Here is a 17473-nt window from a genome sequence, read left to right as displayed (position 1 = left end):
ACATTTCTGATTATTATCAATGTTGAAAACAGTCGTGCTGCTTCATATGTTTGTGGAAACCATAATACAATTTATTTTCAGGATTCTTTGATGAATGAAAAGTTCAAAATAACAGCATTTATTTCAAATCGAAATCTTATGTAACATTATAAATGTCTTTACTGGCACTTTTGATAAATTTAACGCATCCTTGCTGAATAAAATTGTTAATTTCTTAACATAAAACTTTTTAACAGTAGTGCACTTTATTCATTTGTAAATTTTTTAAATATTAACAAAATTATAACTTTATTACTAACTTTTATAAATAGAAAAGACATTTTATACCCTTTCTTTGTATACTTTATCTTTATTGAAGTAGCCTAAATAGTTTTGAACTACTTTGTTTTACTTTATTCTCTTTGTACACACAACTAAGCAGCAAATGCCTCACCAATATGAATGTATGATTATTTGTTACACAAATAAAGAATGTGAAGTGAAACTGAGTGAGAACAGAGAACAGAGAACAAAGTGAGAACAGATATGAGAGAAATCTAGAAAAAGGGAAGAAAAACAAGAGGGCGAGCAATAGGGCCAGATTACATAAATTCACTCCTGCTGATATGGGGCAACATCCTCATCCTGCTCAGTGAACGGATGTTGGGATGGAGGAGGAGACAAGGGCCTTAAAGGGGCTTAAACGTGGACTGAAACAGGTGGCAGGCCGGTGTTGATACCCAGCAGGGGCAAATCACACCCACTAAAAAGGCTAGTCAGCTGGGACTTCCTGTTTTTTCCCTATTGAGGATCACAAGAAATCACAGTTAACATGACAACTACTTTTCATCCATCATTCTGCTCACTGTATGTCTATGTCTCTCTCACTCATGAGTCACAGCTGTCTGGCGACTGTACCACTACGTGCCGGGCCAGACGTTGCTTCCTGTGACGTTGCCATCGGGACACAGGGCCGGTCTGTCTTTGCCACCATGTTCCTGTCTAGATATCTTCCTCTGTCCCAGCCAGCATCTTTTAAAGACTGTGACATACTGTCTGTACCACTGTGTGCACAACAATATCATCCCAATCACGTCCCGTCTGCAACTGCCAGTCTCTAGATGCTCGTTAATTTGAAAATATTTACTACAAAAATGTACTGATTTTTGTACAACACTTGACAGGAAGACACTTTACATAAACAGGGTGCAAAATATGGTTTGAAACTCTTCAAGAAAACCCTAAATTAAAGCTTTTAATAAAACAATAATAATAATAAAAATAGGATTGTAAATTAAGCCTAAATTAAGTTTTGTGACCAAATGTTGGTTTGTATGTAGGGGTAATCTTGTAGTTATTAATACATTTGGATTTCTCAAAAATATTTTTTGTTCTTTTTTTTACTATAACTTTTGAAACAGGGTTAAAAAACTGAGCTTGACAAATTCAACTAATTCAATTATGCAAATGAATGTAAAAAATAAGAAAAAAGACTAAGATAATTTACTTGAATGAATTCAATAATTTAATTGATCATTTAATTTTGTGAAAAGTTTGTGTATATTGTGTGAATGCAAAAAAGGCTCAAAATAAAGTAACATATGGTGTTGTTTTAATAAAACACCATTTTTATTCATTCATTCATTTTTACTGTGTCCATTCTTTTTAAATAAGGGGGATTTTAATGCAGCAACAGGATTGCATGAAAATGCATTTTCTAAATATGTTTTTGGTCATTAAAACATGTTAATAATTAAAAACATTTTTCTACAATGAATTGAATATTAATTCAAAACCTTAATGTCAATATTATGATTTTAACTAATAGATTTATTCAAGAAGGTGAGGACCACGAGTAGGACAGGCCAAAATGGTTTTTAAGGTCTTTAAAAATGTTATGTTAAGATAATTGTTTATCTAACAATTCCTTCTATGGGATTATTTGTGCCTTTTTATGTTAGATATTGTTTATATAACATACATAATAATTCCTTCTAATGGGATTATTGGTGTATAGTAGCTGTACAAATAACAGGGCACCAAATATGTGCCCTATTCTTGTAAAGTGCTGTAAATATAGGCATATTTACTGGGTGGTTTTAGTGAAATTGAACACTATTAAGTGAGAACTGTGTAAATCATGAGAACAGATCAAGAACTTAATCAATAACACCAACACCGGCATTATTCTTAACAAAATCAAAAACATCATGCTGAAAGTTTACTGGCTCATGGCGAGAAGAATCAGACTCACGAGGGGAGACACAAGCAACAGGTTGCCATTCACAAGGCCAGAGCGCCACCTAGAGGCCAAGTGCAATCATGACCAATGAAGAGCCAATACCCTAATCATTGCCTAATTGACAATGCCTATATTACAGCCAAACAATAGTAGCTAGATTTGTATTTTCTAAAGAAGATAGCAGTGCATGAAAGGCAGCAAAAGAATAATTAGATATTTTGTTAGATTAAGATAGAAAGATAGAAGATAGAAAGGAGACCCTGCTGACATCAGCAGCTGAAGCAGATGGAGGTATTATGACATTATAACTGGAATTTAAAACAAAATATATATATATATATATAATTAGAATTTCGGACAAATTATTAATTATGAATAGTTATTTTTGACAAACAGCTCATAAACAAGCTTCTATTGCAGTACAGAAAGTGTGAGCCTCCTTTATAAAACCTGCCCTTCTGGCATCACCAAGTTTAGGTTTGTTTGCAAAGCGCAGTGAAGTCACTGAGGGGCCACTCATATCTTCCAGGCTGCCCTGTCACATCGCGTCGCATCTTACAGCCCTGAATCTGACCCATCCTCTTCCTCCCTCTCGCTCTGCTTTCTGTCCCGTTGTTCGGTTTATGTGGTTCGAAACAAGAGAAAACCCTGGCCCTTTATGTTGTAAAGTGCACAGCTGATATCGACGGATTTAATCAATGTTCGCTGTATGTTTGTGTTCGGGTAAACAGTCGATAAATCGGACCCCTCGCGTGGTATGATAATATGACCCAATGACCCAGCCGTGACCCCCTATCAGTCAGCCTCTTTACGTCACGTTTAATCCTAATGTACTCTCATTTCTGTAATGGTGCATTCTGAGTATGTGTGCTCTTGGGAACCTTGGGGCAAAATTTCAGAACAGATCACCAAGAACAGCAAAACCTGACAAAACCAAGTAGTGGGGATGTCCTCACAAGAAAAAAAAACAAGGGTTCATGAATGCACTACATAATGTCTTGATTCATAATTTTAAAAAATACATAAAGGTGTAGCTTGCATTAAGAACAAAATATGTAAAGGAAGCTTAAGAAGGACATACATAGGCCTATATGTGCATCTCTGCCTCTGTGTGAATGACGTGGAAGAAGTGATGGTTTGCTTGTAACACTGTTCATCATGCAGAGTGATGACACTTATTCAGCACATCAGTGAAACACATTGTGAGAAATTTAGAATTTCATATTTTTTTGCATGTCAAGGATAAATTTCGGATGCATTTCAACTTTAATTTAAATTCATCCCACTCTCCACTGCTATGCAGTTTTTAACTATATATACTTAAAATAAATGCCCAAAGAATCCATGCTATAAATATCCTGACAATAAAGCATAAAAATAACTATTATTCTAAATTATTCTTATAGCCTATCATATGCTTCTTTTGCACATTGGACATCCACCATATCTGCCTAAGAAAAATAATTCATTTTAATTTGTTTAAGCAATTTAACAACAAAAAAGAGATTTATATATATTTTTAAATGTCAAGCATAAAGTTGGAATGCATTTAAATTAAAAATGCTCAGTAATATTAAACTTTTTTTTGTTAACTATATATTGATTTCAAAGGCTTGTAATAAGGCTCCATTCTATAAATATAAAATAGAATAATTATTTTCAATTATTTTTATTTCTAAATCTTTTACACTCTAGTCATGGCCACTCTATTTAAAATATTATTAATAATTTAAAATAATATGAAATATTATAAATTGTTTATAATTTTAACAGTTTTAATATAGAATATTCTATATTAAAGAATTGTAAATATTGTCTATATTATAGAATTGTAAAATTTAATTGGTATCTAACATTTTGGTGTCATATAAGCTTATTTATTAGAATAAAAAATTACATGGGTATTCAATGTGAATTAACATTAATAACACTGTATTTCAATGGCCTGCTGAATGCTATTGACTAGCTCTGCTATCATCAGATAATAAAGCTGGTTTTGTTCAATGAAACATAGATCACAGATTCTAGAAAAAGTGTGTATGAAGAAACAACGTCCATAATCCTGCAGCTCATCTCTCTATACTGACCAAGATATTATATAGAATAGATCCAAACTAAATTTGATCTGTCTTTATGAACTGTGCCTTTATTAACTTTATGTTCTTTATGTACTGTGTCTTTATGTCTCTACTTTATGTATTCACAAGACACACTGAATGTGTAGGCAGACTTTTGATTCTCTATTAGACTTTGCATAACTAAGACCAAACAAACTATAAGCTCCTTTTTAATGTTACATCCCAGACTGCATCGACTTCTCTTGCTGCCCTTTGCATTTATATTGGCTTGGAATTTCAAGGTCACAACGTTTGACTGGAGACAGTTTTCCAACGGAACAGACGATCAAAAGAAGCAGTATATGATGAACACAGGAACTGCTGTATTGTAAATGACCCAATATGCAATCTCATTGTATATTTTATATATTTGGGTACTGAAATAAAACAGCTCCACCATGAAACTATCAACACATTCCAAAATACCAGACAAATATGTTCTTTATATGCGAGATAAAGTATAGCATTGGTAATTATTGTAACTCTTTGCATTGCAACTGAATTCTTTAATCAGTAGTTTATTCAGAACAATCAGTTCTACACTTTAAAATTCACCCATTTCGAGAAATTGCAAGTGCAAAAATCAAATAATTATCTTAATGCATAAACGTATTTTGTTAAAAAATTGCATTTGTTCAGATAACACTGTCACTAAACCAAGGCTGCTCGTGTTTTCACAAGGGCCGAGCACATCTACAGACAAATGATGATTGTTACTTTATCACATCCTTTCTAAATAGCCATTGTTGACTCGGTTAACCATAAAGGGCAAAGCAGAATGGACTTTTGTATCAATTTACGTAACAAAATGGGAAGAATTAAAAGCAGAGCTGTACAATAAAGTTAGTTTCAGTTCTTCCTCCTCAGTGCACTGTCAAAAAGAGAGTGACAGACACAGAAACACAGAGGGATCTAGAAGATCAGACGTTAACAAGAAGCTTGAGAAACAATGTGGAATCTTGAAGCAGACGAAAGAATTTCAGGTTGGATACATTCACTTTTTCTCACTTTAAAAATTGCCTAAACATTCTAAACTCTCAAAATAGTTTTTTAGTCTACTGGATAAGCTGGGTAATAAAATATGTTTGATGAAAGTCAGCTAGTCAGTCCAGTGATACTAGCACAGCAATGCAGGGAATGAATTAACTGAAACAATGTCATACAAAAACATTTGACTGCAGAATATCATTAAATGACCAATTTTACAGATATCTATGTAATAATAATATCATATTTAAGACATCTTGTGTATATCACACAACCTCAATTACTGAACATTCAGAATGCTGTGTTTTAGAGTAAAACGGCTGCCTTTTACTAATACTGTAAATATAGTGTATGAAATAGTATGATGAACAGTATGAAAACTTCAGCTGTTGTCTCGTAGATTTTGAGGAGGAGAACACCCTGTCTTCAGATGATGAAAGAGGCATTGAGGTAATTTTTGCTTAAATCTGAGTGACTGTGCTCAGAATGCCATACAAGAGCACTTCTTAGTGTACACTAAGGGTGTGACGAGACACTTATCCCAAGTAATTAAGTAAGTAATTGCACAAAAATTATAAATAGTATAAATTAAAATAAATAACAAACAACACAAATATCCCTTTAAATTGCAAGTGCATTATTTAGTAAACTGATATCCACTTTAATAAAACAAATATATAATAAACACGATTAATGTAACCGTTTTAAAGAAAAAGGATGTTTTGTCCTCGCTTTTGGAGCAAGGTGTGAGGTGTGTGGTACCACAGTGTGTGACGTCACGTGGTTGGTTCGCTCCGTTGGCCAGTGCAGTAATATAAGTATTTCTTTACTTTTTGAACGCACACTTGTTTTGAAATTGAGGAAGACGAACTTAAATGGACTGTTGAGCCCATAATAAGTGCAATTTCTTATGCATTTGAGCCGATACGGCGAAGGGACCGAGCAGTACTACCGTTACGGGTAGAAGTCGTCGTGAACCTGCTGGTTTGGGGTGAAGAACGGTTTGGAAACAATACGTGCTTACGTGGATACTCGTCAAGACTGTGATTCTGACATAATTTTGTGTGCATTTGATCAAGAAGACGCGAAAGAGAACTCAATTTGGTTCTCGCATATGCTGTCTGAGTTGCGGCTTTTTGTGTGCGTGCGTGTGTGCATTCGTGCGCACAGAAACGGTCTATCGCAGCGCGCGAGTACCGCACTGAAATCTCTTTCGCGCTGTCACGTGCTTGAATGGCTTAAAACACTTTAAAATTTCAACTGACAAGGCTTAAAACACGTGAGAATGATAAACTTTCTTGAGGAAGCAGCACTAGCCCAATCGTTCAGATAGGTGATTAGTTAAACACTGGAGCGTCCTGTTAACAGCAGCTAACGTTAACATATAGTATTAGCAGGCGAACATAAAATATCTTACATACCACTACTGGTGAACGAGCCGGTGTAATGCAAGTATGTCTGAAATGTCTGACATATGCCAATAGCGCAAGTATATCGTCACGTTCTCGCGAGACCAGTCGAGTGCCACGAGATCTCATCACACCCCTAGTGTAAACTATTAAAAAAATAGTATGTAAAACATCATGCAACATGCAACAATAAATGTTTTAAACAGCAGTATGCTACATTAATGTCAAATGACATTGTTGTATGCTTAATTCAGTGTTGGTAAGAATGCATTATGGGATATGATATTCTACACAGTGGGCTCTACTGTATGCCACACATTTTGGTCATCTACTAATGCAGAAAATCTGCTGTGTACGAAATTCTTACTGCAAATTATAGAAATAGTAAGAGGAATGTGGAAGCGAATAAAATCAGCCTCTTTGGATGCCCCTTCTTGTTACAACTACAAGAAGCGATGTCTAAATAACAATAAATTATATCACAAATATGAGAAATAAATTTGCAACTGTGAGAATCTTAAATACAATATAAAGCTGCACATAATGGTTCATTATCTGTCCTGTTATGCTAGTATGCAATGATTCTCCGTAAACAGAATCCTTGCTTAAGTGCTTTGCACATTTTTTTAGTAATGAATTTTAGTATTAAAATGACTATTTGTCATTGTACAATCTGTTATACAGTGTGAGATTCTGGAGAAAGAGCGAGATGAGGCGAATGAAAAGTTGTCAAGGATGGAGGAGGGTGAGATATCTGTGGAAATCTTTTGGAATTCAATATCCTTATATTTCAACTCATCTACTGTAAGAAAAACAGTAGTCTCACAATGAAAGACATTCTGAGAACCTAACTGTCATTGAACTAACTATCACTGACTAAACCTTACCATAATTACTTGACGTGTCAATGAAAATGTGTAAATTTGATTTATATAACTACTTTCAGCCTCTGCTCAACTGCTCAATGAGCTGGATGTGTTAGAGATGCAGTTTCAGATTGAGCGATCATGCAGGGAGACCGCAGAGGCCTTTGCACTGAAAGTAAGCACACTTCCCTTTTCTCACAAATCTAACGGCTTGTGTATTTGTTTTGTTGATTATTTCACATCCCCTATATCGATTACAGGCTGTGATGTTCTCCAAACTGAGTCATTAATCAACACTCTTAAAAATTAATGTTTTTTATTGGCATCTATGGTTCCATGAAGAACCTTTAAATGAATAGTTCACCCAAAAATAAAAATTTGCTAAAAATGTACTTACTTTACCCTTAGGCCATTCAAGATGTACATGAGTTTGTTTCGTTGTCAGAACAGATTTGAAGAAATTTAGCATTACATCATTTGCACAACAATGGATCCTCTGCAGTGAATGGGTGCCATCAAAATGAGTCCAAACAGCTGATAAAAACATCACAATAATCCACAAGTAATCCATACCACGCCAGTCCATCAATCAACATCTCGTGAAGTGAAGAAACTTTATGTTTGTGAGAAACAAACCCATCACTAAATACTTAAAGGTGCTTGAAGGTGCATATTTCTCCCCTGATTCAGACAAGATGACTTTTTCACTGCAGAAAGCATTATTTTTGATAGAGGACTCGTATTTTACCCGGAAGCAGTGGTTTGAAGTTAAAAATGTCTTGATTATAGATTTGTTTCTTACAAACACAGCTTTTTGCTTCACAAAACGTTAATTGATGGACTGGAGAGGTGTGGATTATTGTGATGTTTTTATCAGCTTTTATCAACTCTCATTCTGATGGTACCCATTCACTCCAGTGGATTCACTGGTGAGCAATTGATGTAACGCTACATTTCTCCAAATCTGTGTACATTTTTACCAAATTGTCAGTTTTGGATGAACTATTCCTTTAACATCTATGGAAACTTTCCATTCCACAAATTGTTCTGTTTTTAGTGGAAAAGGTTTCTTTAGATTTTTTTAAATGTTCTTTGCAGTAAGAAAACAAATGCTTCTTTTAAGAACTGCTCACTGAAAGGATTTTTAAGGAACCAAAAATGGTTCTACTATGACATTGCTGGAATCTTGATGTAAGAGTGAAACTGAGTAAACCCAGAGTTCAACACAAGGACAGATTATGGACCTTGCCAATGGTGCCATACACGGTTCACCTTTATAAATTATATAGTATATTGTTCTTATTGGATTAATAAATAAAGGGGCAAGGGATACTGAGGTAAAAGTCATCATGCCACGCTTCCTCAATCTTTGGGACTTTTGAACCCACAGGTGAATAAAGATTTCAAGGTATTAAAGAGGCAAAGCCAAGCTATACTTCCCCTGATTCCAGAAATGCCAGAAAATTTCTCCATCCCGAACCTGGACCCTGAAGCTGATCCCAGCTCCGAGCTGGTCTCTGAGGAAGAGAGCGGTGAAGATCCACTTCTCATGAGCCAGAATCAAATTAGAGGTAGACTAATTTCTAAATAAAACAAGCCTCGAAAGCAGTTAAAATATGCATTCCTGTCCAAGAATAGAAAAAGTTAAGTTTTTTTCTCCAATCTGTTTGTACAGAACTACAGTCATCTGTAGACCGGTTACTCGGGGAAAAAATTCAACTCACTGCACAGGTGGAGCTTCTTAAGAAAGAGACGGAAGATTTAAAGGACAAGGTATAATGGCCTAGTGCCTGCATATGAGACATGCATACAATTGTGGTCAGAAATTTCTGACAAAACAATTAACAATTAGTCCCAAAATGGCAATGACAACTATGTTACCAGTGTTACTTCAATTTAGGCATCTTTATGGGTCTCATCAATGCCCTAATTTCATTTTATGTGTGTTGAAATTCTAAGACGCTGAATTCATGAAACTTCAAACTCTTATTCTATTCGTAAGTTGGTGTTGGAGGTCGGAGAGAAAGAGGCCCTTCTGAGGAAGTTCAGTAAGCAGAGCAGGACTGTGAATAAAATGAAGAGAGGTGAGTCAGCCGAATATATCTCACCATTAATGAGCACCTACAGAATAATAGATTCATGGTAGTTTCTCTGTGTGTTCGTGCCCCAGTGTCCCAGCTGGTTACAGAAGAGTTTACAGAGATGTCTCAGAAGCTTGAAATAGAGCAAGGACTCAGGCAGCATGCTGAAGTTTTTGCACACCAGGTACTCTTTGAATTACAGATGTAAAAACAATGAATACAATTTGGCAAAACTGCAAAAAAAGGACAACAGATGTTAGATAAATACAACTGCAAAGACTTCTTACTTCAGTCATTGAATAGGTGCTTTCTCACACATACCGCTTTATCTGCAAATTTAACATTTGTTTTAGTTTAGTTGCCAAAATGCCAGCAAATCAGCTACAGCTCAAGTTTGCTGACTTGAGAACATTGCCAGGAAAAGTTCTGTATTAAGTCTGAACAAAGCCATAAACGTTAATGGTTTGAGCACGTACAAGTTTAGGACGCTCTGACATACGAGCTCCAACATAATCTCAAGGCAAGGATGTTATTCTTAAATTTTCGTACAATCTGCTTACGCCCCACTGATGCTTAGGTAGGGGTGGACCTTCATGCTTACTTTTTCCCAAAAGTCATGTGTTTCCATACAAATCACACTAAACGTCAAACATTTAAACATCAAATAGTTTAAGGCAATCACAATGTTCAGAAGTAGCCAACCTGATGCAATGACTTAATGCAGTTCAGTTGTAAATTATGAAGACAGTAGTCAACAGACCATTTGAGCATGAAAAAAAAAATGTTGAAAAACTATGTTTGCAGATATGACATTTAAACTGCTGTGCATCATCATAATATAATAAGAGAATCTATTTCAATGATCTGTTGATTACTTTCTCTACCATAAACAGTAAAAGCGCACAGAAGGTAGCAAATCATAGAAAACAGATAAAAGACAAAAAGCCACACCATTGGTTAAAAACGGACGCTTATGAATGAATTTATTTACTCCTTTTCAAATGCCCAAGTGCACGAACACACAGAAGCCATTTGATTCTTTCAAGCAACCGCCAACCTCACAGAGGCTCATGGGATACCAAAAGTGGCGAAGGAAACATCTCTGCATGTTCAACAGACAGGATATTATGCAAACATTGGACTGTCTGTGACACGTCTTGACTTGAAGCCTTCCCTTTACCGTTTTTACATATGGTCTGTCGCCTATTCATTCACGACGTTTACCGCGGTGATGACGCTGAAACCAGAAGATAATTAATTGAAAATACATTATAAAAACACTATTTTACCAATTCGGCTTTTATAAAGCAGCAAACAACAATGGCGCAAATAACGTTTCTCACCCGTTGACGGACGTCTGTCAGTTCCACAATCCACAAGCAGTGACAGACAAATTAACACTTTCTATTCGGCAAATCTTACTGAATTTGAATTTAGTAGCCTATACCTATATACTTTGGTCTTTGGGTTCAGTTCCTTGTAGATTCATTTCCATGTGGATGTAAATACGATCCCCTTTCCTAATGTACATTAAGTTTCTTGACGATAAAGTTTGTAATAATTCTCAGTGATAACCGCTCTCGATAACAGCTTTATAATTTTGTCCGTTATTTAGAAAATGGAGCGGAAATCAATTAGGAGCCGCGGTTTTCCAGAAAAACGCTTTAGGCGAACTTCAACTGACGCTCACGTGCCGCAGAAGCGTGTTTGAATTGGACCTTAGTTTCAAAAGCGTGCGCGACCAACAGGAAGCAGTGCATTTTTGTAACATTTATTGTGATTAATTATTATATTATTATATTATATCAAATTATTATATATTATTTGATTTAAAAAAAATCTATCAATCAATGAATAAATGCTTGACATACTTCTGGTTAACAGCATTAAAAATAACAATTTAAAGGTGACAACACTAGCAAAACTCCTGATCACACGATTGACTAGATTTTGCCGCGAAATTTTGCCGAGTACCAGTAAATGTGACTTTATTAAAGTTTTTAGAGTCAGGACAACTTTATTTGTATAGCACATTTCATACTCAATTGGGATCCGGTCAATTCGCACTCACGACTGTGAACCTGCATTAATGAAATAAACTAATAAATAAATAAATGGTTAAAAATGCAAGAAACATATTTTAGATACTGATACATAATCTTATGATAGTTACCAGCTCAGTTAAATAATCTGGACATAAAAACACACTTCTCGCTCAAAGGCCTGCATGCCCTGGCCGACAACATGACAATATCTGAATCAATAGACAGTAGAAGGGAGGAAGTGTGTTGTCTTCCGATTTGGTCAAGTGTGCACAAGGGCCATGGGAGATTTGGGCTGGATCCGGTCAATTCGCACTCACGACTGTGAACCTGCATTAATGAAACAAACACGAAACAAAGAAGAGAAAACACTGGATTGGAATAACACACACACTTTGACCGTGCCAGTCCAGCTGGCTCTGTTAATACCAGTAGGTTTAGCATTCATTCAGTCTAAATGAGCATCTCCGCATAAAAGTGGCATCTCTCTTTGCATCCCTCGTCTCTTCCTGCGGTAATTAGCACCCATCGAGATGGCAGTTTGAAATTCGGCAGCTCTTTAAACCCCTGTCCTTGTTTGACACTTCCTATCCGCCATCTCTTTTGTCGGCTTTGTGTATATTGTTCCCCATTTGCAGACACAGACATAATGGGGGTCCCAACAGGGGGCCTTCACCTGTGAAAGGGACCCCCGACGGTTTGCGCACCACTCAAACTCATTCTGAATGTGCGGCCACACACCACACAGCTTGAATGACATTCTTTATCGCCACCCCTTCCATTTGTCTGTTTTTCCTGTGTTTTGAAAACACATTCATCTTTTTCACATTCAGTGTTTTTTTCCAGTCACAGAGAGCCTAATGACGGACTAATTCGAAAGGGAGAAAATACAGGCCGTCGTCGCACAAAGAGACGCACCCGTTTACTCGTCAAGCACATGCATAATTGCACCTCCACAGGGGTCGCGCTTGGTGGTTTAGGCCCGCTCTTCTTGCGAGCTGAACGAAAGGGCAGTGAATGGAGGTGAGAAGTGAGAGTCCAAACAGTCCGACACATGACAAACTCGCACTTCCCTTTCCTGCTCGCCGTTTCTGCTTTTCAACAAGTACACTTCTTGTTATCGAAAATTTCAGGGAGATAATGGATGATTTGATTTTTGGTTTCCCAAACTGAACTGATTCTATTGAGGTTTTGTTCTGCTGAAAGAAAGTCTTTCTGATAATTCGCTGCATGAATAATTAACATACCCACTGAGCTCAACAAATAAAAGAAAAATGTTGGAAAGGTCTTTAAAATGAACTTTGAATGTTGGCTTGTATAAAAATGAGTCTGAAGCATGTTTAGACCTTCTGTAGTGTGAAAACTTTGGACATTTGAAGAGAGATTTGAAGTTTGGCGTGGTGATGGATGGATGATAGACTGATTGATCAAGGTTGGTTTTCCCTTACAGATGCTGGTGAAACAGCAGGAAATCCAGAGACAGATTCAGAACGCAGAGACTGAGAAACAACTAAAACAGGCTCTGAGTCAAGTGACTGAAATCAGCAAAGCTCTGGAAGAGATACGACTCTGTTACCAAAACCAGGTGAGTGTGTCAGTGTATCTGGTGTATTCAGGTTTTCATGTCAGAGACGTGGAGTTGTGATGCTTACATGGTTGAGAAACACATTTGAATCCATCGCATCATTTCCCGATCCAGTTTCCCCAGTTATTTATTTCATTTCTTGTCTGTATAAATAGAAGCTGTGAAAAAAAACTGTAAATAATTAAAATATATTTGTATTTTCACTATACTTGTACCAAACTTTTTATTTGCACTTAAATAATTATTATAATAATTAAATAATTACTTTTTTGTGCACTCTAAAAAATGCTGGGTTGTTTTAACCCAACTTTGGGTCAAATATGGACTAACCCAACGGTTGGGTTAAATTTTTCAATTACATTTTTAACCCAAAAATTGGGTTAGTCCATATTTGACCCAACGTTGAGTTAAAACAACCCAGCATTTTTTAGAGTGTGGAGGTAGCTTGTGGATTTTCAATTGAAACAATCCTAAAGCATCAACCAGTGTCATGTGATATTTGAATTAGCTTTAATTGTATCCATCTATACAGATTTCTCAGACAGCAGCTCAGGATCTCAACTCTCTGTCCGATCTGGCCACAGTAAGAACAAAGCTGGAGATCACCGAGAATGAGAGGAGCGAGATTGAGATTCAACTGAAAGACTCGCAACAATCTGTTAATGCACTTCAGGAGGAAAGTAGGTCTTATTTGAAAAGTTATCTATATTATGATGCTGAAAAAGTGTTAGGACCTTATATTGCTTGAAAGAACCCTCAAAGGAAAAACAAAACGCACATAAGATCTCAGCTGTTTCATCAAGATGATGAGTTGAGATGTAGGGCAGGTGGAGACTAACTTCTCAGATTTTTCTCCTGAGAAAAGATCTCACATATTTCCCTCTAGAGTTTCAAAAGAGATGTCAACAATGTCTCAAACTCAGATTGGCCAAGATACTAAAGTCTGCAATCAAAGTCTCCATATGAACTCAAGCATTTCTCACCAAGTTCTACATTTACTTAGGTTTTGTTTGGAGAAACAGAGACAATGAGTAATATAAGTTGATGTCTACATTAGACATGCTTGAGGCCTCCATTATGTCTCCAGAGCTTTGAAAGAGCCATCGCTGAGCAACTGAATTTTCCCACCCGGGATTAATAGTACTATATTTTGGACATTTTTATTTTTAAAATATTATTATTTTGTTATAAAATGATCATATTTTAATTGCAATAATTAAATGTAATTTTAAGTTTATTTTGCAATTAGTCAAGCTGCTCAAGGATAAACTGAGAGAGATGGAGCAACTTTCTTCCATTCAATCTAACCAGCTGAACGAGGCAAATGAAAATCCAGCTGATCCACCATCACTGGTGCCGCCACCACCTCCTCCTCCTCCACCTCCTCCTCCATCTTCAGCTGTCACTGAGTGAGTCTTCAGCACCTTTAAATGTTTAGATATTCCAACCATAAAAATACACTACACATGCAAAGTCTTCAAAAGTTCATTAAAATTAAACCCATTGTATTTTTTAGCCCATTAAAGGCTTTGAGGATCAGAAAGATCCACCAGCACTGGTGCCGCCAGCACCTCCTCCTCCTCCACCTCCTCCTCCATCTTCAGCTGTCACTGAGTGAGTCTTCAGCAACTTTTTATGTCAAGCTATTCCAACCATAAAAACACAGTACATGAAGCATCTCCAAAAGTTTATTAAATGCAAATCCATTGTATTTTTAGCCCATTAAAGGCTTTGAGGAACAGAAAGCAGGGAGGAAACAACACCACTCAAACTGCGAGTAAGACAATCGTGCCTTACATCCGACCTGTACTATGTGAAAGGCAAAATCGGCACAGCAGACAGGAAGAAACAATACAGTAATTTAAAAGTTGAAGTTAAATCAAAGAAAGCAAGTGCTGCTCTTCCATCCTCAATGAATACTGTGCACATTTTCTCACAGAACCCACAATTACGGAGGATATGAAGGCCAGAGCTGTGGATGAAATGATGGAAAGAATCAAGAAAGGCATTATTCTTAAACCTATTCTCAGAACACCACAGGTGAGTCTGTCACTTGTGTATTATTACATGTTTTGCTGAACATAAATTGTACAGTGATTCACCAACACTGTCTGTGTGACAATAATCAAATGTGTGATGGAAAAAAAAATCCTATGAGCATGTATGCATCACATACAGTTCTCACAGTAGGACATCGATTTCAATGATATAATAAAATACACCTTTGTAAGATACTCTATGTTATATTGGTCTGTTTAAGCAGAAAAAAAAAAACAATTTTAGTTTCTTTTCAGGCTGTGTCAGAGGATGAAAATGCATGGAAGGTTAGTGATACTAATGTTTTTTCTACAGTTACACATTATTGCGGTCTTTCAGGTCTTCCTGCAACTTACAGGTATGCGTGATTCCTATTTAATTTTAAAGTATGAGGAGGTTTCCTATTTTCTCTCTCTATGAAACTAGTTCCAGTGTGTGTGTGTGTGTGACATGCCTAACCACTTCATACATTGCTTGTGAATTATATATGTGACTCTGGAGCACAAAAGCAGTCTTAAGTCGCTGGGGTATATTTGTAGCAATAGCCAAAAATACATTGTATGGGTCAAAATGATAGATTTTTCTTTTATGCCAAAAATCATTAGGATATTAAGTAAAGATCATGTTCCATGAAGATATTTTGTGAATTTCCTACTGTAAATATATGAAAACTTAATTTTTTATTAGTAATATGCATTGCTAAGAACTTCATTTGGACAACTTTAAAGGTGATGTTCTCAGTATTTTGATTTTTTTGCACCCTCAGATTCCAGATTTTCAAATAGTTGTATCTCGGTCAAATATTGTCCGATCCTAACAAACCATACATCAATAGAAAGTGTATTTATTCAGCTTTCAGATGAATAAATTCCCCTTATGACTGGTTTTGTGGTCCAGGGTCACATATTAATAAAGTAACTGTTCAGAAATTACAAAATATTCTTAATCAAAAATAATTGACGTTTACAGGAGCAAAGGTCTGAGAACCGGAAATCAGCTGTGCTGGAATTACAGGGGATGCTGGTAAAATAAGATCTCTTAAAATGTGGACTACTGATCACTTTTATTACTCAGACTAGCTGTTTGCAAGGTTGACATTAAAATATACTTGTGGCTATCCATAGAACATATACTTTCAGATAAGGAAGTAAAATCTGGGTGCAAATATTTTGACACACATCAAAATTTTGGAGTCTCTTATGCTCGTCAAGGCTGCATTTATTTGACCGAAAATACAGTCAAAAATTGTGAAATATTATTTCAATATAAAATAACTGTTTTCTATTTGAATATGTTTTAAAATTTAATTTATTCCTGTGATGCAAATCTGAATTTTCAGCATCATTACTCAAGTCTTTGGTGTTACCTGTTACTGTTAATTTTATTTATTAAACATTGGTATGTTTTATTATATTACTGTTTGCAGCCATTTTATAATAGGGTCGTGTGTTAGTGATTTTATCACAGTTAAGGTAGTTTTAGGGAAAACACCCCTTAACCACTGCAAAATCACTATTATGCATGACCTCTCATGGCTTATTTTATTAATATAACTTTATTGGCTGGTTTACCTCAGGATTGCATGAGGAGGTCTGGCCCTCGAAGGGTGGAATCTAAAAAACGCTTCAGCCGTAATGTTGGGGAGGCGGAGCTTCAGATGGTGCTCCAGAGAAGGAGACGGGCTATGGGGGATGAAAAAGGGACCCCTCCTTCTCCATCCAAACCCAATGGTACCATCTCTCCCTTTACTCTGTCAAAGGCCTGAAAAGCATCATTTAAACTGCTGATGCATTTAAATGTGCGTCAGTTTATACAAAACTGGTCAACCCTAAAGTTTATTATTGGAAAAATCAGCACACTGTAAACAAAAACAGTGAATTCTGAATTTATTTGCATGTAATTTATTTTCAGATTTATCCCTATTTATCCTGTATTTTCAATTATCTTTTATCCAGATTTATCATTTATTATTATCTTTTATCCCCTGTACTGTAATGTGTACAAGCTTATATATTATATACAAGCTTATATATACAGTGGGTACGGAAAGTATTCAGACCCCCTTAAATTTTTCACTCTTTGTTATATTGCAGCCATTTGCTAAAATCATTTAAGTTAATTTTTTTTC

General features: G+C 36.0%; 2 protein-coding genes across 2 annotated transcripts in view; both read left to right on the top strand.

The window, feature by feature from the left end:
* Positions 1-5219: 5219 nt before the first annotated feature.
* The window catches only part of shtn2 (shootin 2), a 13019-nt gene continuing 765 nt past the window's right edge, over positions 5220-17473 (top strand). The window contains exons 1-16 of the mRNA XM_016452188.1: positions 5220-5321; positions 5726-5775; positions 7419-7479; positions 7681-7775; positions 8991-9171; positions 9276-9373; positions 9603-9684; positions 9771-9865; positions 13174-13308; positions 13841-13988; positions 14558-14717; positions 15027-15085; positions 15248-15348; positions 15603-15632; positions 16315-16368; positions 16922-17075. Of these exons, the coding sequence (XP_016307674.1) occupies positions 5288-5321; positions 5726-5775; positions 7419-7479; positions 7681-7775; positions 8991-9171; positions 9276-9373; positions 9603-9684; positions 9771-9865; positions 13174-13308; positions 13841-13988; positions 14558-14717; positions 15027-15085; positions 15248-15348; positions 15603-15632; positions 16315-16368; positions 16922-17075 (1537 nt within the window). The 5' untranslated portion in view covers positions 5220-5287. The remainder of the gene's footprint in view (positions 5322-5725; positions 5776-7418; positions 7480-7680; positions 7776-8990; positions 9172-9275; positions 9374-9602; positions 9685-9770; positions 9866-13173; positions 13309-13840; positions 13989-14557; positions 14718-15026; positions 15086-15247; positions 15349-15602; positions 15633-16314; positions 16369-16921; positions 17076-17473) is intronic.
* The window catches only part of tex261 (testis expressed 261), a 16393-nt gene continuing 10898 nt past the window's right edge, over positions 11979-17473 (top strand). The window contains exon 1 of the mRNA XM_016452191.1: positions 11979-11984. The gene's annotated coding sequence lies outside the window, so the exon portion shown is untranslated. The remainder of the gene's footprint in view (positions 11985-17473) is intronic.

This window comes from Sinocyclocheilus anshuiensis, unplaced genomic scaffold, assembly GCF_001515605.1.
Source record: "Sinocyclocheilus anshuiensis isolate Anshui unplaced genomic scaffold, SAMN03320099.WGS_v1.1 scaffold579, whole genome shotgun sequence".
In the NCBI taxonomy this organism is placed as follows: domain Eukaryota; kingdom Metazoa; phylum Chordata; class Actinopteri; order Cypriniformes; family Cyprinidae; genus Sinocyclocheilus; species Sinocyclocheilus anshuiensis.
Note: the sequence above shows the minus strand (reverse complement) of the source record. Positions and strands in the feature narration are given on the sequence as shown.